This window comes from Ipomoea triloba, chromosome 10, assembly GCF_003576645.1.
Source record: "Ipomoea triloba cultivar NCNSP0323 chromosome 10, ASM357664v1".
In the NCBI taxonomy this organism is placed as follows: domain Eukaryota; kingdom Viridiplantae; phylum Streptophyta; class Magnoliopsida; order Solanales; family Convolvulaceae; genus Ipomoea; species Ipomoea triloba.
The window spans coordinates 26,799,142-26,826,273 of NC_044925.1; the positions used below are offsets into that span (position 1 = coordinate 26,799,142).

Consider the following 27,132-nt stretch of genomic DNA (forward strand, 5'->3'; position numbering starts at 1 on the left):
AAGACCGAAATGTTCTTGTATTTAACGATATTTAAACTGATTTGTTGATAAATGACCAAAAATAATTATATCACAATAATACTAGGATCAAAACTGGATGCTCTAATAAAAAATGACTAAAAGTGGATTGTCACCTATAAATCTATAACCAAATATAGAATTTTAACTCTCTAATAAGAGCTAATAAAGCTTAGCGATCAGGTTTCGTAGTCAAAGTAGGCATTCCACGTGTCCCCCGTCGAGTGCGCATCCCAGAAACAATTGATGGCAGATTTAATGAAGATTTTTTCCTTACGCATCAAGTAGTTTCCTTTCTCATGTTAGGCAATTACCCTGTTAGTTTTGGTAGCTTCTAAAGCTTAAATTTAGTTAGGGTCACTCTTGTGTGAGACCGTCTCACGGATCCTTATTCGTGAGACGGGTCGGGTTGGGTCAACGCACCATGCAAATGTCATACTTATATGTGCAAATCTCATACTTATATGCTCAAATATAACACTAATCAAAAATACAATTTTTGTTACTTATAAGAGAAAATGTAATACATTTTTCATAATAAGTAATGTTGACAATTGCCTCTCACTTATAAGGACAAATATAATACTTTTGAGGAAAAATGTAATACTTTTAAATCGAAATGTAAAAGTATTGTATTTTCCCTTAAAAGTATTACATTTACCCTAATAAGTAACAAAAATTTTATTCCTGATTAGTATTACATTTAAGCATATAAGTATGACATTTGTGTATATAAGTGTTACATTTGCATCTTGACCCGATCCGACCCGACCCGACCCATGGTGAGACGGTCTCACACAAATTTTTGCCATTTAGTTATTTTCTCTTTTCTTGCCTTCTAGAGGGCCTAATTCCTTGTATAAATACCACGGGGGTTTCATTGTAACGGATCCGCTTTTTGAAGAACCAAACATTCGGTTGCTCTAAGCCGTGAAACCGACAAATATTTTCTTCATTCTCACAATTGTTTCTCATTTCTAATGGCACACAAATTTGTATCTACATTATATTTTGTCACAATCACATTCGTTCTTGTCATAATTATAATGCTGCCAAAATGCACATACATTTAGTGACAGCAAATAGTGCAACGTATGTTACGACGACACTATTATTTTAGTAATAGTGACAACTTATTCGTAACAAATACTTACTTGTCACAATTACCATATTATCCGTGATAAAAAAAAAAGTTATCACAATTATCTCACATAATATTGTCGAATTATTTTTTTGTCACAAAAATGATATTATTTGTGACTAAATTACGAAGTGTTACAAAAATTTGTCACTATATGTCTTCATTTTGGTCACAATGCGCGTGTTGTAACTAGTAATTAGATATATGGAGTACTAAACTACAATAATGTATTTGTGCCCTTGTGCGTATGATTGCTATGAAGTGGTTGTGGATGAGGTGGGTTGTGGTGGCATGTTTCATTACTCAAGTGGTGAATGAGTTGAAAGTTTCATTATTTATAGCATTGGGTCCTATATAGTACTATGAAAGCATTAAGTTATGGGATGAAATGAGGAATTTAAGAAGAAATTGACATATGTGAGAAGTATATGTTCTACAGTGTAAAGATGACAAAATAGGAATGGTGATTTTTTTACTAAAAAAGAATGATTTATATTGTATTGTCATTTGTCAATTCTTTAATGAGCATTTAAGACATTTTGATAGACAACGGCATAACAGTGTAAAGATGGCAAAATAGGAATGGTGATTTTTTTACTAAAGAGGAACGATTTGTATTGTATTGTCATTTGTCAATTCTTTAATGAGTATTTAAGACATTTTGATGGACAACTATGCCATTGTCGAGTAGGGCTAGGAGGATGCAAGCTTTGGGGGCTTGATGGTGTTGTATGTATGAATAATATTCCCTTTCATTATATATATATATATATATATATATATATATATATATATATACACACACACACTTTAACTTCCATGATTTATGTTGTATCCCTTGAAGTAATTCAGAATATTCATGATTTTAATTATAAATCATAAAGGTTAGGTAACAGTAACTCAGTAACAGAAGAAAAAACCTTAAAACAATATTGAAATTAAATTACACAGTAAATTCAAATACAACACATAAAATATGTTTGCTCCTATATAATATGATCGTGCGCGACAAGCTCATCAATCAAAAAAATATTGATCATGCTATGTTTGAAGTAGACATATTCAATGTGCACACCGGCATTTGATCATGTTTATTGAATACACTATTTACATATTAAATGTTCACAATTTATATACTTAATGTCCACAATGTTTATATACTAAATGTTCACAATTTACATATTAAATATTCACAATTTTATATTTTAAATGTTCGTATATATATTATATATTTTGACAAGGATCCACCTTGCAAGGTGGACCGAGGTCCATGACATAATTAATGATCTTTTCTTATTCCCCCTAAAGCACTTAAGAACTCCTTGCGCCAAGTGTCAAAGCAATACCAACATCCTTCACAAACGCACCCAAAGCCGCGTACTCCGCAAGCGCCTTAACCAAGGCTTCACACCGCAACAGTTGCGGTAAGAACAGCCAACGGACGGTGAGCGTAACGAATTCAAGGGTTAGTATCGTCCCAAGTATTCCCGGCAACCGGCACCTGCCCCTAAGCGCCTTCTTCATTGCGATCTCGACCGCCACGCATGCCCCGTGGAGCAAAAAGAACCACGTGACCTCCCACGTGGGTCTGACCCGGCCCAAGTAGAAATAAATCAGCTCGTGCATTAGGCCCGATACCATGAACGTGGCCATAACGGCTGGGTATGTGGCCCACTTACGGCCTAAATACTTGTCCGCTACGTCGAGAAAGGGACTGTATACGGCGGGACGCAGGATACGGTTTACCATGAGGTTCCATCGACTTCCCCAAAAATCCTGTAAAGAAGTGGAAAGATATGGCTCGTTGAACGTCGGCTCCAGCTCTAAGCCGAGAACAGCTCGAGCCAGGGCTGCAACGATGGCGAGAATTATATCTATTAAGAGATATATATGTAAACAGTATATAACCAGTATAACTGTAGGGTTTATGCTATCACTATAATCATATATTCTGATGATCAAACCCATCAGAACTGCCTTCAATGCATAACTCACAGCAGATTTCTGGCGATTCTCAGAGACTTCCACGGGCGGTTTCTCTTTGAACAGCTCATTAGGTGAGAGGATCGGTGTTGTGTTTGTCTGGACTCGATCCTCTGTTTCATTTACGAACCAACTGAGTTGTCTATGCTGGCCTGAAACAGAATGAGTGTTGTTTGAAGAATCTTGTGTGTGTTTTTGGTGGATTTTGATGGGCAGGCAGGCGATGACGAGGAAATGGGGAAGGGAGAGAGAAGGGAGAGGGCCATGGTTGAAGGCAAGCATGAGGAGCTTGAAGTTGGCGAGCCAGGAGATGAAGAAGGCGGTGATGCCGCAGAAATGGACGGAGTGGAGGGCGAGAGGGATGAGGAGAAAGAGAGAGATTACAGGGAGGAAAAGCAGCAGCCTGGGAAGGCCAATGGGAGCCATTTTTGCAGCAAAGAAGCAGTAGAAGAGAGAGAGGTATATGGAGAGCCATATCTTGATGAAGACGGTGATCTCTCCTTCCTTCCAATGCTTCATATCTCCTTCCATGGCAGACTATCTCAGAATTTGTGGTGGAATTGAAGAATCAAAGCTACCTTGTGCTTAATTGCGGCCAAAATCAAAACTATTTATGTAATATAAAAGAACGCTTGCAAAAATTAATGGCATGATGACTCCCTCTGCCTAACTCTCAGCAACCTCTTTAAATGCGCACACAACAATAATGACAACATCAGCTTTCAGTAGGCATGGCAACTGGGCGGTATGGGTGGTTCTTGTCTCCATTACCGAAATTGGTCCTTGCTTTCTAATCTAGTCTTGTTCCTTGGGGGATTTTTCCGGGATGGTCCTGGATGATGTCAATAAAAAAAAAAAAAAAAAAAAAAGACTGTATTATGATTTTAGTTATGTAATTCGTCTAGCTTTCATTTAAATTTCCAACCGTAATTAAAATTTATAAATTATTTAATTGTATAATGGCACCGTCTATCAAAACGTCTTAGATACTCATTAGAGAATTGACAATACAATTCTCCGTACTCCGTACAATGTAAATCACTTTCATGCCGGAGAATGGTTAGAAAAAATTGCTAGACACTTCTTGGACGATAGGGGGGCGCCTAGCACCCATATATTTTTATTTTTAAAAATTTTTTATTTTATTTTTTAAGACTTGATAATTATAAACTATTTAATATTGTAATAGTTAATATTAACCTAATAGATTTTAGATTTTGAACAATTTAGAGTTATTTCGCTAAAAACGATGTCGTTGAGTGAAATAACTCATTTAAATGAAAACAATATTTTCAAAAAAAAAAATGAAAACAATAGATAATCAGCCGACTAGATGACCTAGTCAGTGCCTAGGAGGCCTAGACGGTTAGCGCCTAGGCGGCCAATTCGACTATCTATACCAGTACCGAGTATGGTAATATGTTAGGCGGTCGGCGACCAGCATCCAACGCCTAAGCCTCAATTAATCGATGCCTAGATACAATTTTTGCAACATTATGCTAGAGTGAACTGTACTATTAGTAAAAAAATAATAATAATAAATAAATAAATCACCAATCCTATTTTGTCATCTTTAAAGGTAACTTACTTGTCAATTTCTTCTTAAACTCCTCTATCTAACAGGTTGGTTAAGGAAACCCCAAAGAACCGTACCCCATGTCCCCATCCCGTTGGTTGACTTAGGGTGTGTTTGGTTCACACATGAAAATCGGAATCGGTATGGGTATGTAAGGGTAATGGATTTTGATGAAAGTATTTTGCATGTTTGGTAGTAGGGTGGAATGTGAATGATTATTAATAGTTAGGGAAAAAATGAGGAATGGAATGAAACCCTTATTTCATTAGAGCATGAATTTTTCAATTAATGGGGTATTCCAAACTCATAGTAGTATTCTAAAAACCTATCAACCAAACAATAACAATCACTTTGATACCCATAGCTTATGCCTAAACCTCCAACCAAACACACCCTTAATGTTTTCATAGTACTGTATGGCACCCAATGTTATAAATGAAGCCCCAATGTTATAAATGAAGCCTACAATTCATTCACCAATTGAGTAACGAAACATGCCACCACAACTCACCTCATCCACATTCACTTAATAGCATTCATACGCACAAATACATTATAGTGTAGTACTCCATTTATCTAAGTACTAGTCATGCACGTGTTTTATGTGAAATATTATGTCCAACAATTAAACATTCACAAATTTATTTTTTAACGAATGTGCTAATGAACATGTTAATAAATGTGTTGATTAACATTAACGAACATTAATAAATAAATACTTAATAAATAAAAACAGACGCTCTAAAAATCTTAATAAACGAGCATGAACAACTTTCGTTTGTTCATGTTCGATTTGTTAACCACCCTAAATTTACATAACAAAAATAAATATTCACGAAAATAGAATTCTCATTTTTTTCAAAAAACAATGGTATGTTCCTACGCTAAAACACTTTTCTTCTTCCCCTATGCTAAAGCACCCCTTGCGCCTAGTGTCAAAGCTATACCAACATCCTTCACAAACGCGCACAAAGCCGCGTACTCCGCAAACGCCTTAACATCGGCTTCACACCGCAACAGTTGCGGGAAGAACAGCCAAAAGCCGGTGAGCATAACGAATCCAACGGTCAGGATCGTCCCAAGTATTCCCGGCAATCGGCACCTGCCCTTCAGCGCTTTCTTCATTGCGACCTCGACCGCCACGCACGCCCCGTGGAGCAAAAAGAACCACGTGATCTCCCAAGTGGGCCTGGCGCGGCCCAAGTAGAAAAAAATCAGCTCGTGCATTAGGCCTGATACCACGAACGTGGCCATAACGGCAGGGAACGTGGCCCACTTACGGCCCAAATACTTGGCCGAGACGCCAAGGACGGGATTGTATACGGTGGGACGCAGGATACGGTTTACCATGAGGTTCCATCGTCTTCCCCAGAAATCCTGTAAAGAAGCGGAAAGATATGGCTCGTTGAACTGCGGCTCCAGCTCTAAGCCCAGAACGGCGCGAGCCAGAGCGGCAACAATGGCGAGAATTATCTCCAGGCAAAGATATATATGTAAACAGTATATAATCAATATAACTGTAGGGTTTATGCTATCACTATAATCATATATTCTGATGATCAAACCCATCAAAACTCCCTTCACCGCATAACTCACAGCAGATTTCTGGCGATTCTCAGAGATTTCCATAGACGGTTTCTCTCCATAACTCAACACCTCATTAGGTGAGAGGATCCGTGTCTGGTGCTTCTGTATTGTGTCTATCTGGACTAGATCCTGATACTTCTGCTGTGTTGTGTCTGTCAGGACTCGATCATGTGTTTTTACCAATAACTTACCATTTAAAAACCAACTGAGCGGTCTGTGCTGGCCTGAAACAGAATGAGTGTTGTTTGAAGAATCTTGTGCGTGTTTTTGGTGGATTTTGATGGGGAGGCAGGCGAGGACGAGGAAACGGGGGAAGGAGAGAGAGGGGAGAGAGAGAGGGCCGCCATTGAAGGCAAGCATGAGGAGCTTGAAGTTGGCGAGCCAGGAGATGAAGAAGGCGGTGGTGCCGCAGAGATGGACGGAGTGGAGGGCGAGAGGGAGGAGGAGAAAGAGAGAGATTACAGGGAGGAAAAGCAGCAGCCTGGGAAGGCCAATGGGAGCCATTTTTGCAGCCAAGAAACAGTAGGAGAGAGAGAGGTATATGGAGAGCCATACCTTGATGAAGATGGTGATCTCTCCTTCCATCCAATGCTTCATCACGCTCTTCATATCTCCTTCCATGGCAGACTAGCAAGGGATGGATGGATTGTCTATGGAGAAGAATCAAATTAAAGCTAATTTGTGCTTGCCACCAAAAAAAAGAACCCAATATTCCACCACAGTGTACAACCATGTGGCAACTCATTATAAAAACAAGGTCGTTGCTGTCACCAATTCCCTTTGTTTTTCTCATTTTCTGACCCCAAGTAGATTCCAACATGTGTTGGTAGTTGGAATGAGAGGCCTCCCGTTGTTAATATAAAAAAGGGGAAATTTCCTTATCACAAGATACTATAGAGATTGATGATGATATTGGACTCGGATCCGACCGTTCAAGCCGGGGATCTATCGGGTAAGATGTTAGCCTAATAAAAATAATGAAAATATATTTGACTAGAAGGAAGCTAAGCTAATTATAAATGGCACTATGAAGAGATATTAAACCCACAATCTCTCGTTTAGATTAAAAGACAAGATGTTCTATTTAGACTAGCCGATGTCATACATTTGTCAACTATCCGCAAGTACCTCCACTCTATAAATAGGCACCCTTATTTCCTATCGAAGAGATCACCTCTTGGGTCACTTATTCCTCCTGGTCTAGTAGTATGAGTTCCTCACCTTCAACCTATACACTAGGGTTTGTATTATTTATTTATTATTTGGGTTGTCGTTTTGGGTCAGTATCTCAGACTTTGTATGCACTCTTTTGGACCTAACGCTTTGAACAATAATACTACTATTTTCCTACTCAATTCTATACTTCTGTACATGGTTTATGGAGGACTCAGTTCCAACAAAACCATCAAAGATAAATCACTGTGATTCAACTATTCATTAGATATGAGGATTAGTGTCTAGTACCCAAGGAGCTCAACACATTTGGTTATCTAAAACTCTCATGCTGCAACTGATAGCATGCTCAATCATGTGTTATTGTTCATAATCTATCACCTATAAACCAATCGGATCGGAGATGTCTAGAATGTACTACTTAATTCTTGTTCCAAGTAGTAGGGTCGTAGGGGTTCGGATATTAGAATGTTAATCACTACAATTGTATCCTTTAATAAGAGCTTTAATTTACCATCAATTCAAATCTTTATAACAATCATTCCAACTGCAATAAATTCATTTAAATAGTACTTTAAAAGATATTGAACCATTTTAATTGTTCTCTCATTTGCAAATAATGCAATTATAACAAAGTATAAAATGTCAGATAAAGATAATAGACATTTAATTTTAATTAAACAAATATAGGCTCAATTCAATTTTTTTTTTTGAGAGAATATAGACTCAATTCATAATATAATATTAGGTGATATTTTCCAAGTCATAGCTTTATACTTACTTTTTTCTAATGGTGGGTTTGTGTCTGCATCAAGGTATGGCTTTCTAAATTTGACTTATAACACTTTTTGTAGTGCGGTTGCCAATGTTGAATAAATGTGATTTTACTATACTATATGCTACTTGCATTCTTGTTTACTATCATATAGGAATAAAATTATAATTAGGTCATCAAAAATTCAAAAAATTGTAATTAAATAACTAAACAATTCAAAATCGTGCAATCATCACTATTACTCCGTACAAAATTAATTTAATTAATTAAATTAAATTGATTTATCATGTTATGTATATGATGAATTCTTGATCTTGTAAGTTTGATAATTGGCATAGTTTTTTTCACTAAATGTTTCATTTGGAAGTATTGAATCAAATATTAATATTAGGGAAATAGGTTTTTAAATAATAAAAGTAAAATAAAATATAGAAAAACCAAGCAACCATTGATGAGTTAGTGATTGTGGTTTTTCTTCTTCTTCTTCTTCTTTTTTTTTTTTTTTTTTTTGTGGTCTTAAAGAAAATCCGTAAGGATTTTACTCACTAGAAATGTGGTTGTGCTTTCATTTTTTAGGATATTTTACTAGGAAATCTATACTCACCTTTGAATTATGGTTGTACTACGTTCTTGAAATGGTTTCCTTGTGAATTTACTCATTCTGACCAACCAAACAATCATGAATCATTAACACTGATATTTATTGAAATAGTTTCCTTGTGAATTTATTCACTCTGACCAACCAAACAATCATGAATTATTACCGACCGTGAAAGCATCTAAGAAAACGTAAATTATGGTGTCTCAATAGCTCAACACGCACAGGAGATCTGTCCACTTTAGACATAATTTCCAAATTGTCATGGGCTTTTTTTTCAAATATTACATACTGAACTAGTGAGTTAAGCTCGTACAAATAAATCTCTGTAATTTCATATCACAAGAAGCGGTGGTACATCTATCCGTGGTCCCCACCATGGCAGATGTGGTGGGGATGCCTAACAATCCACCACAGTATCACATTCATGGTCACTTGGAATTCCAAGTATTGCACTAAAAGCAATTTTTAATTGGATCAGAAATTCTTGCAATTATGTGTTATCCTTTTATTGAATAATAAGTAAATTCCTTATTAATTTTGGGTAAAATAAACCAATTCACCACCAGTAATCCATAAAAATAAATAGAGAAAACATACAGAAGTAAATACACAAAACCCAAAGACATTCCAAAATGTAATGGTCCAAATCTCAACTTTATTGAACAAAACAAAAAAAAAAAAAAAAAACAAAGAATCTAACTTGCTATTTAAGTTCTACCACTCCTATCAAGTGCAGCAGGAGTTTTCCCCTTTCCTCTCCAGAAAAAAAAAAACAGTGGAAAAGACAAACATAATTAACTAATGATGAACAAAAAGAAACATCCCAGGTAACAATGTTCAAGATTACTCTGTTGCAGCCCATTCTTTCTTGATTTCAAATGTATAGTTGATCTCCAGGTGACACTTATTATCGTCGTCAAGGAACTGCAGGATTGAAGACAGAAAACGCGAGAAAGTAAATAAATTTGATGATTCTGCAGCTAACCACTGGAAACGATTTGAAGTGTATTCATAGGAGAAATGAATAAATGTATATATCAGTTCGAACCCATGACCTTTGATACCAAATTGAAGCATGTACTCCATCTCAACTAAAAGCCTAAGCTGATAGTTGGACTGCGCATTTCTGTTTATATTATATTTATGAAGGATATACCTTTGTCCTCGCGGAGTATGATCCTCGAGCAAACATCCCAGAGGGCGTTGTCTCTTCTGGCATTTCATGAGTATAAGGCTCCAGTTGAGGACTAAAGGTCCCGATCATTTCTTTTGATCCATCCACTGAAACGAGTTCAAGAAAAGGAACGGTTTAATTGAGAAGTCGAGAGCAGTGTGTTCAGCTTGAAATGGCAGTATGCATAAATAAACGAAGAAAGATGGGAGAAGCAGTACCTTTCATGCCAGTTTTCCATACTGTGTTTGTGTATTTCAGACCAGAAACTATGTTATTGCTGACCTGGAATGCAAATTTAAGGCTGTAACGGCTCCCTTCTTTCAATGTGAACCACGGGCTAGGAGGATTTCCATCCCTGGGGATTGGGAGAACGATTTCAGATCTACCAGGAGATAGAATGGAAAGGCTCAGTATCTTCACTTCTGCTTCCAGAGATTCTGCAATTTAACAACACACATGGTTCAGTTAGACAGACCTCACAAGCCGAGTAACTCAAGTAAGCCTTACTGCTTATCTATATGGATTTTATCCCTCCATCCAGCTGATCTTATTAGCTAGCTCGGGGATAGCAACTTGCTCTAGCACTTCACTTTCATATCACCATCTAAATCACCATCTATCCGAGCTAATTTTAGCCTAATCTAGCTCCTAATGATACCACATTGCCACTCCAAACCGGGACATCCTTTGATCTATACTTGACATGCCTATACCATATTCTCTCCTATGTTTATCATCAATTGTGCCACAGCATCAATTGTTAAGACTATACTCGAATCCTCGTATAAAATGAATATCATGGCAATTGGCTACCTGTTCTGCAAATTCTGAAGAGCATAGACTGGTTCAGATGCTATTCTTAACTCTATTCCGCAATTCGAGGATTATGTATTGCAATGAAGTAGGAAATTCGTTGAAACAAGATTAGCATTTAGCACTGGCAATTTGGAGACAGTTACAAGTTTATCAGAGTTCCTAACATCATTTAATGAAGTTCAGCAAAAAGTCTATAATTTTAGTTTCCCTATTTCCCAGAACTTCAAGAAGTTCTATCTTAATATTAGCCAAGAACTCAAAGATCTGCATTCTAATCATGGTATTTACCCAAACTTCCTGCAGCCTATGCTGCAAATGAGTAATGGCTTATATGACAATGTTGGTTTACATGGACAAACAAAAGAAAGCAACCTTTGATAATTGTTTGAAAACACAATCTTGAGAAAGCTAAGGAATTAATAGAGATCCAATTCTGTCCATAGCCCCAAAGTTCCATACTAATCATCAACCTAAAACTGTTTCAAAGAGTAGAAAATGTTTGGTTGTTTCAAATGAGGCAATCCCATGCAAGTTGGTCAGAATATTTACTTAGTCACAAGGTCACAAGTTAGGCTCTCCAAGCAAGACTGGTCTATTGGTCTTCTTAATTTGAGCCGGCCAGTTATAGGCAACCTAGGACAGGATTTACCTTGGATAGTGACGGCGGGTTTTCTGGGCACGGAAAGAAGGAAAAAAAAAAAAAAACAAAACAAAAAAACTGCAACAAAAGGGACAGAAATTATACCTCCAACAGCATTGATATCCACACTCCCAAGAAGTTGCTCCTTCCACCTTCTCAAGCTCTCATCATCCTTCAAAAAAGAACCAGGAAAGCTCAGGGAAAAGCAGAAAAAAAAAAAAAAAAAAACAACAGAAATGCAATTAACCCAGGCAAAACAACAAACACCTTGTCTTTCTCAAACTGTTCTTTGAGAGTAACTTGAGGCCCCAACTGAATCTTATTTGCAGTGTCCTCATCCTCCTCCTCCTCAGTAGTGTAAAAGGAGCTCTCACTCATCGGCCTCCCTCCACCTCCTTCATTGTCAGTCTCAGCATCTGAATCTGCAACTTTATTAGTCTCTGAAACTGCAGTAGCCTCCTTCTTATCCTCCCCTTTCTTCTCATCAAACCCCATCTTTTCTCAAGCCCAATCACACCCACAGGATAAAAACAAGCCCTCTTCTACTCAATATATATATCTGACATGACAAAGCGAAAAAAGCACAAAGCCAAATCAAGAATCACGTAAACACACAAACAGGCAGAGACAGAGAGAGGGTTCCTAAAAAGAATCAAACTTTATTTAAAGGGATGCAGAATTGGGTAACATAAGAGTTGGTTCTTTGGGGAAAATTGTGAAAAAGAATCCAATGGCGAAATAGCAAGAAGAGAAATAAGAGAGGAAAAGGGAAAGGGAAGGTTTGGTTGGTTGATTTGTTTGAGAAAGTTGAGGTGCAAAAGAAAAGGTCTTGTGGTGATCCGGGGATTGGAATGGAAATTGGAGATGAGAGAGAGAAAGATGGCGGTGAGATCGTGAAGATCACTCCCTGACTTCAATCTGCAGGCGTGAATGGCGGTACGTTCATAATAAGTATTCCATGCTCCATTCTTATTATTATTGGCAATAAAAAGTTTATACAAACCTAATCAATTGTGATTTGTTAAAATTCTTTAATCAGGTACCACTTGATGTAGTACATTTCAAATTACTTAATAACACGTCATTATTTCAATAACCGGGTATAATAAAAAGAACGATTAATGTAATTTGCGAGTCGTTGAACGATCGCCTCACTCCTTCATTAAGAGCTTGTCATGTGGATTATGCGGCAGCTGAGCAGGGATAGTACGTGTATTATTAAATTCTCAAGACGAAATTTATGACATTTCAAACGACTTAATAATTCATTATCTCAATAATCGTGTCTAATAAAAAGAATCGACTGACGTGATTTGCAAGTAGTTGAACGATCGCCTCACTCCTTCGTTAAGAGCTTGCCATGTGAATCACGCGACAGCTGAACAGAGCTAGTTTGTGTACTATTACATCTTCTTGTAGTGCTGCTAAAAGTGCTTTAATTTTTTATTTACTTTCTTCTATAATGTTCCTGACCTCGATTGGGATTAGCTATCAAAATAAATAAATAAATTGATTTTTATATTCCCACATAATGATGATTGTGTTTGTGAACACACAACTTTTCTGGTGACCGTTAGCTTTGAATTTGGTGCAGCAGAGCTTTACTTAATTTGTTGCTTTCAAGTTGGCAACTGTACATACAATACATGACGTCAATGGCCACCATGTGTGTTCTGCTACTCCCTACAATAAATTGACAAAAATGCCCCCCTTCACAGTTTCACATTTGTAGTAATATAAGTTTAACACTAAAATTAACGAAGATATAAGAAATGAGACCTTTAGAAGTTTTATTTTAGAGAAAATTAAAGAATTGGTAGGTAGAAATTTGATTTATCCATTAAAACATATTTATATTTATTATAAAGTTAATACTTGTGCTCTCTTGACAAAAGAAAAAAGATAATATTGCTTCTAAAAGGTGGTTTATAATCAGGTGGGTAAAACATGATTCTTGTACTAAAATGTTATGAGTTCAGTTCTTGTCAACACCCTTTCAATTGAATGTAGTTCATGGTATGAGTTTACACAGTGTACACACTCATTCACACAATAGCTACTAGCATGATTGAAAAAATCATTAAGCACTCCTTGGGCACCTTAGTGTGTGTTTTTCTTTTAAAAAAATGTTTAAAATTTATTTATTTTTTTAAAGACTTGATCCTTATAAACTATTTAATACGTTAATAGTTAATACAAAAAAAACACCTAGGTTTAAATGATTTAGAGTTATTTCGCTACAAACGACATCGTTTTCCCATTAAAAAAAAAAATGAACAATAGCTAATCAACTCCCTAGACCACCGATTACAATGATAATCTAAGCGGCCGGCTGGCACCTATTGCCTATTTTTGCAACACTAGCTACGAGTTTCCCTCGTTATCCAAACCAAGAAAAAAAAAAAGAAAAAAAAAAGCAAAGGATAATATTAATTTTCCTTTTCCTCTTTTCCCTTTTTTTTTTTTCGAAAACAACTCTTTTCCTGTTATAAAAGAGGAAAACAACTCAAGTATGCTCTATCCATGAATAGTGCAACTATAGGTAGGGGATTATGGGAACTTTGAATAATTTTTTTTTAAAAATATCAATTATTTTTAATCATCCTCTACAACATCATACTTAGCCCTCAATTCAAGTTGAAAAAAAAATTAAAACAATATGCTTCAAGCCTTCAACCAAGCATTTTTGCTACATTATCAAAAGACAATTATAGGCTCTGCAAAAAGAACTAAGATCTGGAAAGGGAAGCAAGCTACAACTTGAATTGCTATGAAATCTGAGACTGAGAGTTGAACATAGCTTGTGCTTTGAATTTTGCCTTTGACATTAATCACTGCCCCATTTTCTCAATGCACTCTCTTTAGCAGAAGTATGGGCGGGGGCTTCATATTTAGGAGTACTATCGAAATTGGCTTGGGGAGTTGGACTTACCTTGTTCATAACCTGAGCTGTTACAAACCTGAGCCCGTTCCTTGCTCCTCGCAAAGTGTACAACAATGGATTGAATATTACAGCGAGCATCACATCACCTTTAGCAACTATCAAGTACTGCAAAATGGAAATGGGAATCGAGGCCTGAGTTACTATGGAAGTAGGGAAGTATTCATATTAATTGCGGTATAGGAAAAGGTTTTACGGGTCCTCACCATGGCAATAATACCTAAAATTGTCAAGCTTGCTTGTTTTGCTTCTTGCCAGAAATGGTCACCATCACCAGAACAGCCAAACCATCTAAACCAACCACCCCCGCCAGAATTGCCACCTCCGCCTGCTTCTTCCCGTCTCTTAATTTCTTTGTCCCATTTCTCAAAATCAGTTTTCTTTCCACCAAGTGCATTTTCCAATGCTTTCCTGGCCTGTTCCTATAAGTACAAAATCCAAGATGTAAATAATCAAAGAATAACAGCAGTGGGGCAGGCCGCATGAGTAAAAGTACAGCCATAACTCAGGCATTAAAAGCTCCATTCAGTATAATGTGGCATCTAAATCTTCATATAGCCAACTTGTCAAGCTTTTAACATTACAAAAGAAGATTGCTTGAATTTTCTTTGTGGCATATATGGAAACAATTTCCAATATACTTCCATCAGTCTCTTGTTTCAACCAAGGAATTACTGTTTGAAATATGAATATCTATCTCATCAATAGTCAGACCACCCATGCTTCTAATCTAAGCACGGAAGAGTATTACGGAGTATTAATTTCACAAGTTTTCCTGACTGTAAGCGTTACTTTTGAAAGGGCAGCTTGACGGGTGATGGGCAAGTACATCCCAAGCTCATTGTTGGATTATTTCATTAATAACTTGAACTTAGCAACTCGGTTATTGGATGTTCAACATGATTGGATTTGACCGTGCAATAATGTGATCTCCTCATTCAAATCTGGATGAGGAAAGGACAACTATGGAAGAGAAACATAGGCAAGCTGAACAATGACAGTAATTCCGAGAGTAAGCAAACTTCAACTTGTTGCTTTGGAAGGATCACCAATTTGGTCCTTGGCAATTGCTTTTAAACTTTCATGGTGCATTCTCTTATGATTACTAACGAGTAGCTTAGGTCAAGCACTTGACCTAGAATTTGCACGCTAATTACTTCCTAATACATTGTCAAGCTACAAGCCTCCAATATCATCTCAAAAAGCAAACCATACCCTTTACACATATCATTTTCTTTTCAGTTTCTAATAAATAAATAAATAAAGTTTTTCTCTTGTCATTTTCCAATGTAGATTAAAGTTTTACCCAAGTTCTAGAGTCTAGACCATGAATGTCTAGCCAACTCTTACCAGATTGAGACCAAGGCTGAGCAGAGCTGAGTATATGCTAGAAATGACATCAAAATGAATATCCTATCTCACAAATTACCGTATATTGGTCATAAGACATTCAAAAGGTTTTATTCAATCAACAAAACACAAACTAACTGATTATTCTGCAATTAATTGATAATCCTTCAAATATCCAAACGAAAAAAGCTCAATATCATTTCTACGACAAACGAAATTTATTAATTTCGAAGAAAAATAAACAAATTGTACGGATAGGTTTCGAAATTTCTACCTCTTTGCGGTTGTCGGAGAAGAGGCAAGAAAACCTGCCGCTGCACTTGAGGTTGTGTGTTAGGTTAGTCCAACTGTGGTTGACTTCCGAAGACTGAGTCGAGGTAGGGAGGTGATAACGAGTGAACTCGGACCTGGCCGACGACGAGTTGCGGCGGCGATGGGCATTGGCCGGCGTTTGGGTAGGAGGGCGTAGCCTTAGCATCTGCGCCATAGTTTTTCGTAGTCTGTGATTGTTCTGATAGGGACTAAAAAATTAAGAAAATGAAAATGCGCTAATGGGTGATGCACTTCGTGCAGTAGTAATTGTACCTGCTCTTAGGCTATTGTGGTCTAGTAGCACGTGGAACGGTATTAACTATTTGTGTACTACATTATAAATTTAATGGGGTAGTTCAAGTGGCAAGTGAGCTCTAAGTGACAATTCTCCCTAAGCCAGCTCCCGTGCCTCTTGAAGCGAATGTGGGTGGACCGAGACCCAATTTAGTCCTAGTCCTTTGTTAAAATTTTGAGTAAATAAATATTTGGGTTCGAATATTTACATTTATGCGTGGATCTTAATAAAGGGAAATAAGAAGAAATCATCCCAAATGGGATGAAGGATGTATCATTATGACCCTATGAAGAATGATAAATTACCAGCCAGGCGCGATGACCGTGCTTTGCGCGGTGGCGGCGGGACGCTCCGCTGCCCTAGGCGCTCGGGTGCGTGTCCCCGCTATATTCGCGGGTATGGCGCAGGTCATGTATCGTGTATTTTTACCCTATTCCTCAAGATTTAACTGAAGACTCTGGGTATGTAGATGTTGAGGGCTGTCGTGGCGAGAATACGTGAGACACGTGTCTGGTGGGGAGTTGGCACCATCTTGATGCCGTACACGTGGAGGGTGCCAAGGAATACATCAATAGTATAAAAGAGGAGGGTCTGGTCCAAGCAGATCATCTCTTAGATCACGATCCACTCCTTAGCCTAGTGGTCAAGTCTTCCTCCTATTGTTGATATGCCAAAGTTCGGGTCTTAGTGACAATATAGTTGGGTAATTATTTCTTATTTATTTATTAGCCCATGAATTCTTTATTTATTTATTGGTCCCCTATTATTTATTCATTTATTATTTGGACCGTCATTTATTGGACCAATACTTTTGCGCTTTGTACATATATTTTCTTGGGCTTCACGTCTTAATCAATAATATTACTATTTTTTATTTCGCTCAATATTGTTATACTCAGTCTCAATAAAATCATCAAATCACATTGATATAATATGGAATATTGTAAACATTAAAAAAAAAAAAAAGTAAGAAAAAAGTGTGATTTTCCCAACAGTTTTTTACGTAAATTATATCAAAACTAAGGTTCATAATGTGCATAATGGATCATGCATTATGCATAGTTCACGATATAACCACTATTTTACTATATTTTCATATTCTCATTTCCATATATAGGAAGCATGTTGGTTCAACGACCAGCCCAACTGAAATATAGGTGCATTTTAGGCCCATATAGAAACGTTGTTGACTTGTTGAAATCCTGAGATCTGGGACCCGATTACCCGAATCATCTGATTTCCCAATGCCCACTACATACGAGAATTGAGAATCCGAGATTCTGAATTCCACAGAAGCAGAGAGATAGTGGGAAAGAGATGGCGGAAGATTTGGTATTGGACACTGCAATCAGAGACTGGGTGCTGATACCGCTATCGGTGGTGATGGTACTCATCGGAATCCTCCGCTATTTCGTCTCCAAGCTTATGCGCTCATCTTCTCAGCTACCCGATGCTAAAATCGTCAAAGAAGGGTTTTTATCTTACTATCTCCCTCTCTCTCTCTGTAGGATTTGATTGATTGATTGATTGATTTATTTATTTGTAATTATTGTTTATTTATTTCTGCGGTTTTGTTTAGGCAGGTGATAATTAGGGCAAGGAATTTGAGAGCCAGTGGTAATTTGATTCCCGCGAAGTCTTTTAGAGCACGGAAGTTTTATTACAGCAATGAGGTAATCATACTCGTAAGCAATGTCTGATATGTTATTGCTTTGATGTTTATCTGCTCAAAGCTGGAAACTTTAGTTCAGTGTTAGAATTTATTGCGAATTTTGTGGGTTCAACTTTGAATTGAACAGAGAGAGAGGACTACCAGAAAATAACAGGCGACAGTAAGGGGAAGGGCTAGAATGTAACTATTGAGTATAATGCCAGAATAGTTGTGTTATCAAGCTCAATCAATATTGATTTATTCTGAAAACTGATAGTAGATAGTACTATAGTAGGAATAATTAATTGATTAATTGATAATGCAGCTGTTAATTATAACAGTGGTAGAAATCAGTAAAATGTATAATTGAAAATCAGTAATGAATTGATGATCATGTGTTCAGTCGGTTAGTACAACTGAAAGCCGGCTAATTATTACGGAGCATTAACTAGCTGGCTAATTGATAACATTTATGTTCTTAGGAATTGAAATTGTATTTTCAGGTTAAATGGGGGAATCTAAGTTTATACTTCATACCATGCAGAGAAAACCATTCTGTTCATCTGTTGACAGTAGTTAGTGAAAGGACTAAAAGCCCTATGTTGTTTGAGAATGCAGGAAAATGGGTTACTCTTTGTTCCTAAAGGGCAGGCTCAGAATCCACAGGCACAAATGCTTTCTGATCCCAACATGGCTATGGATATGATGAAGAAAAATCTGTCAATGATCATACCTCAGGTTTTTTTTAGCATAATTGTACCTAATTTCCCTGGACTGTTAACATTGCTGGGATTGGAATCTAACAAGTTCTGTTCTTGTGCAGACCCTTACTTTTGCATGGGTTAACTTCTTCTTCTCTGGGTTTGTAGCAGGTTTGCATTTCTTTAATTTCCTTTTTAGTCAGTGATAGAATTGAATCCTTAAACTTTGTTGTTGATGCACTCTATCTCAGCTTGATGAGTAGTAGTGTGACCAATATGTGGTATTTCACATTGCTTTTTGTTCTGATGTTATCTAATATCTATTCTAAATATATGGATGCCACTCTTTTCAGCAAAAATACCATTTCCATTAACTCAGAGGTTCAGATCAATGTTGCAAAATGGAATCGACTTGAGTACCGTTGACGTCAGCTATGTTAGCAGCCGTTCATGGTATTGCTCATTTACTCCCCCCGATTGTTCTTTCTTTTGATGAAGTTTAGGGCATCTGCACATATTACATAGAACCACACTCAATTTTTCAATAAGATTTGCTATGCTTTCAGGTACTTCCTTAATCTTTTTGGATTGAGAGGCTTGTTTAGTCTCATTCTGGGAGAGGAAAATGGTAATTGTTATCTAGATTGAGATATATCAATTTTTGCAAATTGTAAGTTTGATTATTGACACCATCCCTTCTTGCAGCTACAGATGATACCCAACGCATGATGCAAATGAGTGGATTTGGTTTTGACCCCTCAAAGGTGGGTTCTCATCCATTGATTTTTTATTCCAATCATTCACTGAATTGATATACTACATTAAAAAATTCTTATTCTTGCCCCTTAAACTCTGAAAACTGAGTACTTCTTAAGCCACTTAGACAAGGCTTTCTATCAATTCTTGAGCTATTGTCATTTAGGAATAATTAGTGTCCAGTGTTGTATTCTTTGGTTTTCTATCCCAGCCAACCTGTGTACATTGGGATTAAACTGGTCGCACTCTTGCATTAGTGACTACATGGTATATAAATTGGCTGTGGACTGAGTATAACAAATTCAACCAATAATTGGGATGATTATGACATCCTATGCATAGTGACTCGGGAGATTGAGAATATCATCATTGTCTTTAAAATGCAGTAAAATGTAAATAGATTTACTTATACATTACCTGAGGTGTGTTCCCGAATACTAATGAATTTCTCATCTTTGCCCTCTTTTTGTTCAGAGCTTGGGTGCAGAAAAGGACAATTTAGATATAGTGCAGCACGATTGGGCACTGCCTAAATTCGAGCAACGAGCTGAAGCTGTCTTGAAGAAACTGGTCAGCTGATTTTATACATTACTTAGTTCATCTCCGCACTTATGCTTCTTCCCTAGGTTCGCCTTTGAATGTGCGGACATTGAGCTCGTGACTTCACGCAACAGATATCTGTTAGTTTCATTGAAAAGATAGTTCTTACACCCAGAATGGCCAAATGGCAATTCACACAATTGTTGTACACTAGTGATTTTGATCATATTTCATATTTGCTGATCTGACTATCTGAGTATTGTTTTGGTTGAAGACTACATATACACTAAGAGATATTCTTTTGCATCAATTTAAGTTCAAGACACAATGTCAATGACTTCCATTCTGCTTATAAAAATGGTGTTGTCCCTTCTATTTATAGTAGTTGGTACAATTTTTATTTTTATTTTAATTTTAATTTTTATTATTTTGTTGTTGAAATTGTATAATTTTCTTCTTCAAGATATGATATTCATATTTTCTAAAAATGTAAAAATAAAGAGGAAATACTAGTATTGGTCCTCCGAGGATTGTGACAGTTTCACCTATGATTGTCAACTTTGAAAACAACCATGTATATCTTTCGAAAATTATTTTGTTGCTACTATTGACTTTCTGTTTACTTGGTGTTTGACCGGCAAATTATTGGTCCATATTGTGGATCACATGTACTGAATGTTTTAAACATGAATATTCAATTTAATAAAAATAAACATTCAATATACTAAAAATGAATTTTATATTAATGGTACACGCTATAATAATTATGTTCGAGTTATAAGTATTAAAGTAATTTATCATTCTCTCGCCTCTTCTCTTAGGCCTAATTTCACTACAAAAACACACTAAACAATGATATTTGCATAGCCTCATTGGCTTTCTAACAATCTAACATTTAATTGCTATCCGCATTCCTATAACCTATTGATTCATTTGGAAAGTTTAAACTACAAAACTTTACTTAATACGAATCAAGTTCTTCCCACTTAAATCACACACATATTCACATTTAAAAATACACTTCATTTTCAAACTACAGTCATTTGGGATATCATAGATTCATAGGGCATGCAAAGTGCTTCTCTAAGCTTTGATTCAACATTATTCTACATATTTTGATTCAATGATATGATTAGATGATGTCCCATGACCAACTTTAGTGGTAAAAAACATAGTGTTCTTGAAGGTTTGATTGATGAATCCTAGAACCAGAGACAGATCTTGCATGGAGGCAATTAGAGATGGAAATAGGTTAGACCCCTTTATAATGGTCTATGACTTGCTTAGTAAAAAGATCAAGCTTAAGTCTATTTTTGAAGGCTAATAAACTAAATAGACTAATGTATATCTATGAGGTGAGATCTGAACCGTTAATCTATAAATCAATGGCTCAAATTGAAGGAATGTTTTTTATTATTAAAAACGTGTTTCATGGTAACATCGATGCAAATTATCAAGTGTCTCGAACTAATGCACCTTACGCTTCGAAATTATGCATGTTAAGCTGGAAAATAGAAATAATGCACTTTAAGCTTTAAATGTACGCACCTTAAATGTTAAACTAATGCATATTAAACTAGAAAGTGACGCATCTTAAGCTATAAACATACGCACCTTGAACTATAAACTTACGCACAGTAAATTTTAAATATACGCACCTTAAGAGTTAAACTAATTACTGATATACCTTAAACTATAAAGTGAGGCACTTTACGCTTAAACAATGCAGCTTTAAATATACGCACGTATGCACCTAAATTTTAGAGTTATGCACCTTAAATTTCAATTTTACACACCTAAAGCTATAAACTTGACACCTTAGGCTTCTTCATTATGGGCTTTGACAAGATCAAATACTGGTAATTAATCTGCACGTTTTACATGTGAGAAGCTTCGCTACCAAACCTAAACCCCAGGATTCCCCTTTCTAATTGGTATAAGTCATTTATCTCATTTCTCCTGACTCTTGCGGCTGCGAGTTGCGACAACTCTTCGATTGGCGACGGGCGTTAGCGGCAACAACTTCCGGCGAGGCGGTGACCGACTGGCAGTGATAGGTATGTCTTCCAGTCTAGCAGTGTTGTAGTTCGGTAGCCGGGTAGACACTAGGCAGTGTAGCAGGTCGCGACCCTTTGCTACGAGCTGCGGCCTTTTGCGGCGGCTACGGACCAATATGTTAGTATATTAGTTGGGTATGCCTTTACTATTGGATTTTTTTTTAGGACCAATCACAGTAAGTCTGAATAAAGTAATGTTTTATTCTGTGTAACTGATTATATGCATTAAGCATTATCAATAGCTGATCATGACACTTTGAGAAATGCCTTCTTAGAAAGAGCATTTGCAATGTTTTACATGATTTTGTCCACTCCATTAATATTGTATTCTTTTTATCTTTTTCTTTTTGTATTTTTAATGTAAATAGTTATATATTTCACATTTTCACTCCCATAGCAACATTTCACCCATGGAGATGTTGTCAATATGTTAACTTCTTGTTATAAACATTGCTAATTTGTTTGCATTATGGTGATTACTTGTGTAGTTATGTATTAGTTTTGTATTATGTATATTTTTTAAATTTTTACAGATACGTATGCTATAAAAAAAAAAAAAAGCTTAACATGTAGGTTGGTTCGACTTAGTTTGGAACCTTTTTAATGACCTACATACTAAGTAGGCTTTTGAAAAGGCTTTAGCCATGCTAGACCAATTGTAGGCTCATGCATAAAATCTGACTTGATCTGGGCCAAAAATTATACAGCCCCGTTTTGGGGCTATATATTGTCTGTAAATTAAGTATTCCATAATCCAATTTATTAGTTTAATGATTAGTCCACTATTCCAGTATCACTGTATCAGTATGCTGTATATATACATACATCCCCCAAAAAATTATTTTGTGTATATTGTTTGTATTCTGTGTATATTGTATGTAAATTAAATACTCCATAATCCATATGATTTTTTGGTCAAGTATTCCAGTATCAGTATGCTGTATATATACATATAGCCCCAAAAAGATTATTCTAAGTATATTGTCTGTATTTTGTGTATATTATCTGTAAATTAAGTACTCCATAATCCATATGGTTTATTGGTTTAATGATTAGCCCACTATTCCAGTATGTTGTATGCTATGATTCCAAAATTTCAAATTTCAATATGTTATTAGTCCACTGCTTGAAGTTTGAATTAGTAAAATTGTAATGTAGCAGGATTGATTAATGATAAACATTGTATTGTAATTTATAATGCATTTCATATTTAAATCATATTATCGGTGTTTGATATTTTATCATTGACATTTTTGAATTTATTTGAAGTTCGCCCCCACTCAGCAAAATTTTTGAATCTGCCCCTGAATTTGAGTAGAAGATCCTCTCCTTCTACTTACCTAGTTACCTTTGTCCTCTGCTAAACCTCAGGCTAAAACCCTACTAAATTGGAACCCAAAAAATGTCGGCATGTATTCCTCACCTTGTCTCTCTCAAATCCTCGGGGCTCACTTCGCAAAAGGTTACTTCTTTCTCTCCAATTCCATACATTCAATGTATTTCATTGCCTCATTCGTATGTCACAAAAAAGTTTCTCGGTTTCTTTTCTTGATTACACTGTTTAATACGTTCTAGTCTAGGCTTTTTTGTGAAACAAAGGGTAAAAATTTGTTTTATTTATTCTTTCTCCATATCTTCAAGAAAAAAAAGATTTTTTTTTCTTCTTCTTTTGGTGAATGCTTGAGGTGTAAAGGAAAGTTATGAAATGCAGAGATATCGGTTTCCGGGTCAGTGCAGAAGGGCAATGGCAGTTGCTTCTGTTGCAAAAGAGGCGTCCAATTACATTCCAGCTGCTCCGATTCTCCTTCCTGAAGGACCATGGCAGCAGGTGAGCTACTCCATCTTTTTCCAAAGGTCTAGTCTTTTTGTGTTATCAAGTTAAGGTTGTTGAGTTGATGTATACATTTTAAAGTAATGAAATCAGGTAGTTTGGTGATGTTTTAGTGGTATGGATTATAGGACTGGCAGTAGAGAAGTAGATAAAAGGGCAATGTCATTTTTCTGGTTCTATGTTATTTATGTGTTTGCTTTTCTTTAAGTTGGAGCCTGCAATATTATTTATGAATCAATAGGCAATTTAGGATGCTATAAACTGTTAGATTCCAGGAGGCGTTGCTGCTGCAATTGGCTTTAAAGCTGCTGGGATGTATGGTGGATTGCGTGCACTTGGAGAGAAACCTGACCTAGCACTTGTCACTTGTGATGTAGATGCCATTTCTGCAGGTTATTTTCTGCCTCAAGTGGCCAATCTCAATTTGATTGGTTTATTTATCATTTTATTTTATTTTATTTTCAATTTAAAATTCAAAGTTAGTTTCTTTGTCTTCCATGGTACATTATCAGTAAAAATTTCTTACGAATTCACAACGCCTTCATTGTCTTGAAACCATGAATCCCAGGAGCGTTTACTAAAAATGTGGTAGCAGCTGCTCCTGTAGTATATTGCAAAAATGCGCTAAATTCATCACCAACGGTATGTATGAGTTCTCATTATAATCAAACATCAAGGATGACAAAAAATCAGCAATATTCTAACAAAAGTTTGAATGCTACTATCTATTTTCAGGCTCGTGCAGTTCTAATAAATGCTGGCCAAGCTAATGCAGCTACGGTAATTGCTTTTTCAACTTAGAAAGCTTTATGCTTGATTTAAGTATCCCTGCTTTGATATGTGCTTATCTTCAGATTCTACATAAAATTTCTCATCTTCCAATTTAATTAACATTATAAATAAAATAGTTTTATCTTCAAACTTTGTCAGCCCCAGAAGATCTTAAAATTTTTCTTGGACTTTCGATTGATATATAGCTAAGAGTTGCACAAGTTGCTTGCAGGGTGATGCAGGGTACCAGGATGTAATCGAATGCTCAACTGCTCTAGCTAATGTATGCAATTTTTCTATTCTCTAGTATAGGAGAATTCTTATTCTAACCCATCAAGAATCAAATGAAAATCTTTTAATCTGACAGTTACTTCATCTCAAGAATGAGGAAGTGTTAATTGAATCCACCGGAGTCATTGGCAGAAGAATAAAGAAGGTGAATGCTTAGTACCCGTATCTTGTAATACATTGAAAATTCTTTGATATGTTGTCACATTTTATGATAACAGAAGGTATATGTTTTCAGTCCGAAAACTACATTAAATGCATTTCCGTAATTTTTTTATATGCTTAATTTCATCTGCAGGAGGCCCTTCTGAACTCACTCCCAAAGCTAGTTAGTCTGTTGTCATCGAGTGTTGAGGGGTGCTTTACTTATTCCTCCGTGAATATTGCTTAATATGTACTATTATATGTTTTCATAATTTGTTTCTCTTTGCCTTATATACTCCCTTTTTTCGTTGTTATGATATTGTGTTTCCATATTAGACCTTGGCTTTCCCTTGATGTCCTAAATGTGCTGCTCTCTCATCCTCTTGCAGGGCAAATTCTGCAGCTGTAGCAATAACTACCACCGATCTTGTTAGCAAGAGTGTGGCTATTGAGTCGGAAGTAATTAATTTATTTTCTATATATTTATTTTGTGCTTGCTATAATAATTACCAAGCTGTTTGTGGCTCATATTCTGATGAAGTATTGTTTGGTATGTTGGGTGTTTGAATGTGAGTTTCCACTTAAGTTTTTATGACAAGACGGTTCTTGTAAGATAAGGATAAGCCATAGCATAACCATGCCAAATTACCAATACCTAATACCTGTCAGAACAGTTGTAGAGGGTCCCATTTGTGTGTGTGTGTGTTATTGATGCTATTCACTATTCAGTTCTCAAAATCATGGATTTTTTTTTTGGGTGACGAGGGAAACCCGTAGCCACTACCCAAGGGTGTGCACTGGGTAAACCCCGCCTTGTGAGCCTAGCCAGCAAAGGACCATAAGGAGGTAAACCAGCCTAGGTTTCCCATAGCTGACCGATTCAAACCAAGAAGACCAATAGGCCGCTCCAGTTGGGAGTTGAACTTGTAACCTTGTGGTTATCAAGTCAATAGCCTAACCAACTTGGTTGGGGTTGCCCCCTCAAAATCATGGATTTGATCGTAGGTAAGCATGCCTTCCTCTAGAAGGCTGAGTGGCCATGTCCGGTATCATATAATACTTAAGTTTATAAACCAGTATCTCTGTTTATGCATGTGTTCCTACTTCCTAAAAATATATGGTCAAACTGTGACATTGTCTATCTGGAAATGTCTGATTAGGTTGGAGGGACACGTATAAGAGTTGGTGGCATGGCAAAGGGTTCTGGGATGATCCATCCTAACATGGCAACAATGCTTGGTGTACGCTATTTTGTCTCATACTTACTGCCCTGAAAATAGTTTTTTTTCCTCTCTCTCTCCCCCTCCTCTTTGCTACATATAACATATGCAAATATTTCAGGTTGTTACTACTGATGCCTCAGTTACAAGTGATGTTTGGAGACGAATGGTACAGGTTTCTGTTAACCGAAGTTTTAACCAAATTACTGTAAGTAACAGCTTTGCCTTTTCTACTTTAACTTGGCAAAGGAATAATACCAGTTAATAGTCTTATTTAAACTGCAAGGTTAATTTCCCTTCGTGTCTACAATTTTCTAGGGATAAATATATTTGTTTGGTCCAATTTTATCATGTTTTACCTAAGTCTTATTAGGATTACTTCCATTTATTAACTGCATAGAACATTCTAAACCTCTCCAGATACACATGCTTCACAGGTAGATGGAGATACCAGTACGAATGATGCTGTTATCGCTTTGGCTAGTGGGCTCTCCGGGACCAATAAGATCTCTTCTTTAAATAGCTCCGAGGCAAACCACCTACAGAGGTGTCTTGATGCTGTATGTGAACCTACCACCTAATTTATTCTTATCTGTTCTCCAGCTCTCGTAAAATTCTCACTAGTAACTGGCCTAAGTACTTTGTCACTTAAAATGATAGGAATTTGTGAAACGGAGTCACAGTTTGCGCCCCCATACTTTCATTTTTTATTTTCTTATTTTGTAATGAACCGGCACTTAGTGTTTCTCTTACATTTTTCATGGCATTGCCCCCCCCCCCCCCCCCCCCCC

At 36.5% G+C, this 27,132-nt stretch overlaps 6 protein-coding genes across 8 annotated transcripts in view; 2 read left to right on the plus strand and 4 right to left on the minus strand.

Annotated features, from left to right (window-relative positions):
* Positions 1 to 2,176: 2,176 nt before the first annotated feature.
* Positions 2,177 to 3,746, minus strand: LOC116032912 (acyl-CoA--sterol O-acyltransferase 1-like). Its single transcript, XM_031275650.1, has one exon. It carries the CDS (start codon positions 3,671 to 3,673, stop codon positions 2,471 to 2,473), a length of 1,203 nt encoding a protein of 400 aa, XP_031131510.1. The 5' UTR covers positions 3,674 to 3,746; the 3' UTR covers positions 2,177 to 2,470.
* A 1,589-nt stretch (positions 3,747 to 5,335) lies between these two features.
* LOC116032802 (probable long-chain-alcohol O-fatty-acyltransferase 4) lies at positions 5,336 to 7,057 on the minus strand. Its single transcript, XM_031275521.1, has one exon. The coding sequence runs from the start codon at positions 6,924 to 6,926 to the stop codon at positions 5,625 to 5,627; it is 1,302 nt and encodes a 433-aa protein (XP_031131381.1). The 5' UTR covers positions 6,927 to 7,057; the 3' UTR covers positions 5,336 to 5,624.
* Positions 7,058 to 9,489: 2,432 nt separating this feature from the next.
* LOC116031946 (rho GDP-dissociation inhibitor 1-like) lies at positions 9,490 to 12,520 on the minus strand. Its single transcript, XM_031274321.1, has 5 exons — positions 11,752 to 12,520; positions 11,590 to 11,656; positions 10,247 to 10,465; positions 10,011 to 10,135; positions 9,490 to 9,778 (listed from the first exon to the last, which is right to left on the minus strand). The coding sequence occupies exons 1-5, from the start codon at positions 11,977 to 11,979 to the stop codon at positions 9,698 to 9,700; spliced, it is 720 nt and encodes a 239-aa protein (XP_031130181.1). The 5' UTR covers positions 11,980 to 12,520; the 3' UTR covers positions 9,490 to 9,697.
* Positions 12,521 to 14,039: 1,519 nt separating this feature from the next.
* LOC116031976 lies at positions 14,040 to 16,299 on the minus strand. Its single transcript, XM_031274355.1, has 3 exons — positions 16,050 to 16,299; positions 14,632 to 14,847; positions 14,040 to 14,533 (listed from the first exon to the last, which is right to left on the minus strand). Exons 1-3 carry the CDS (start codon positions 16,260 to 16,262, stop codon positions 14,312 to 14,314), a joined length of 651 nt encoding a protein of 216 aa, XP_031130215.1. The 5' UTR covers positions 16,263 to 16,299; the 3' UTR covers positions 14,040 to 14,311.
* Positions 16,300 to 17,699: 1,400 nt separating this feature from the next.
* On the plus strand, positions 17,700 to 20,409 carry LOC116031609 (ER membrane protein complex subunit 3-like). The gene is made up of 8 exons (XM_031273857.1): positions 17,700 to 17,854; positions 17,962 to 18,055; positions 18,652 to 18,771; positions 18,857 to 18,905; positions 19,088 to 19,187; positions 19,301 to 19,362; positions 19,440 to 19,498; positions 19,965 to 20,409. Exons 1-8 carry the CDS (start codon positions 17,700 to 17,702, stop codon positions 20,067 to 20,069), a joined length of 744 nt encoding a protein of 247 aa, XP_031129717.1. The 3' UTR covers positions 20,070 to 20,409.
* A 1,505-nt stretch (positions 20,410 to 21,914) lies between these two features.
* The window catches only part of LOC116031451 (arginine biosynthesis bifunctional protein ArgJ, chloroplastic), a 7,781-nt gene continuing 2,563 nt past the window's right edge, over positions 21,915 to 27,132 (plus strand). Inside the window, exons 1-13 of one of the 3 annotated variants that reach the window (XM_031273664.1) lie at positions 21,916 to 22,087; positions 23,459 to 23,549; positions 23,799 to 23,915; positions 24,187 to 24,310; positions 24,487 to 24,560; positions 24,654 to 24,698; positions 24,922 to 24,972; positions 25,057 to 25,125; positions 25,276 to 25,334; positions 25,511 to 25,580; positions 26,282 to 26,362; positions 26,463 to 26,549; positions 26,779 to 26,901. In XM_031273664.1, the coding sequence (XP_031129524.1) occupies positions 23,490 to 23,549; positions 23,799 to 23,915; positions 24,187 to 24,310; positions 24,487 to 24,560; positions 24,654 to 24,698; positions 24,922 to 24,972; positions 25,057 to 25,125; positions 25,276 to 25,334; positions 25,511 to 25,580; positions 26,282 to 26,362; positions 26,463 to 26,549; positions 26,779 to 26,901 (960 nt within the window). In that variant the 5' untranslated portion in view covers positions 21,916 to 22,087; positions 23,459 to 23,489. Of the gene's footprint in view, positions 22,088 to 23,458; positions 23,550 to 23,796; positions 23,916 to 24,186; positions 24,311 to 24,486; positions 24,561 to 24,653; positions 24,699 to 24,921; positions 24,973 to 25,056; positions 25,126 to 25,275; positions 25,335 to 25,510; positions 25,581 to 26,281; positions 26,363 to 26,462; positions 26,550 to 26,778; positions 26,902 to 27,132 lie in introns of those variants that run through there. The other 2 variants (XM_031273665.1, XM_031273666.1) reach the window with 2 other exon arrangements.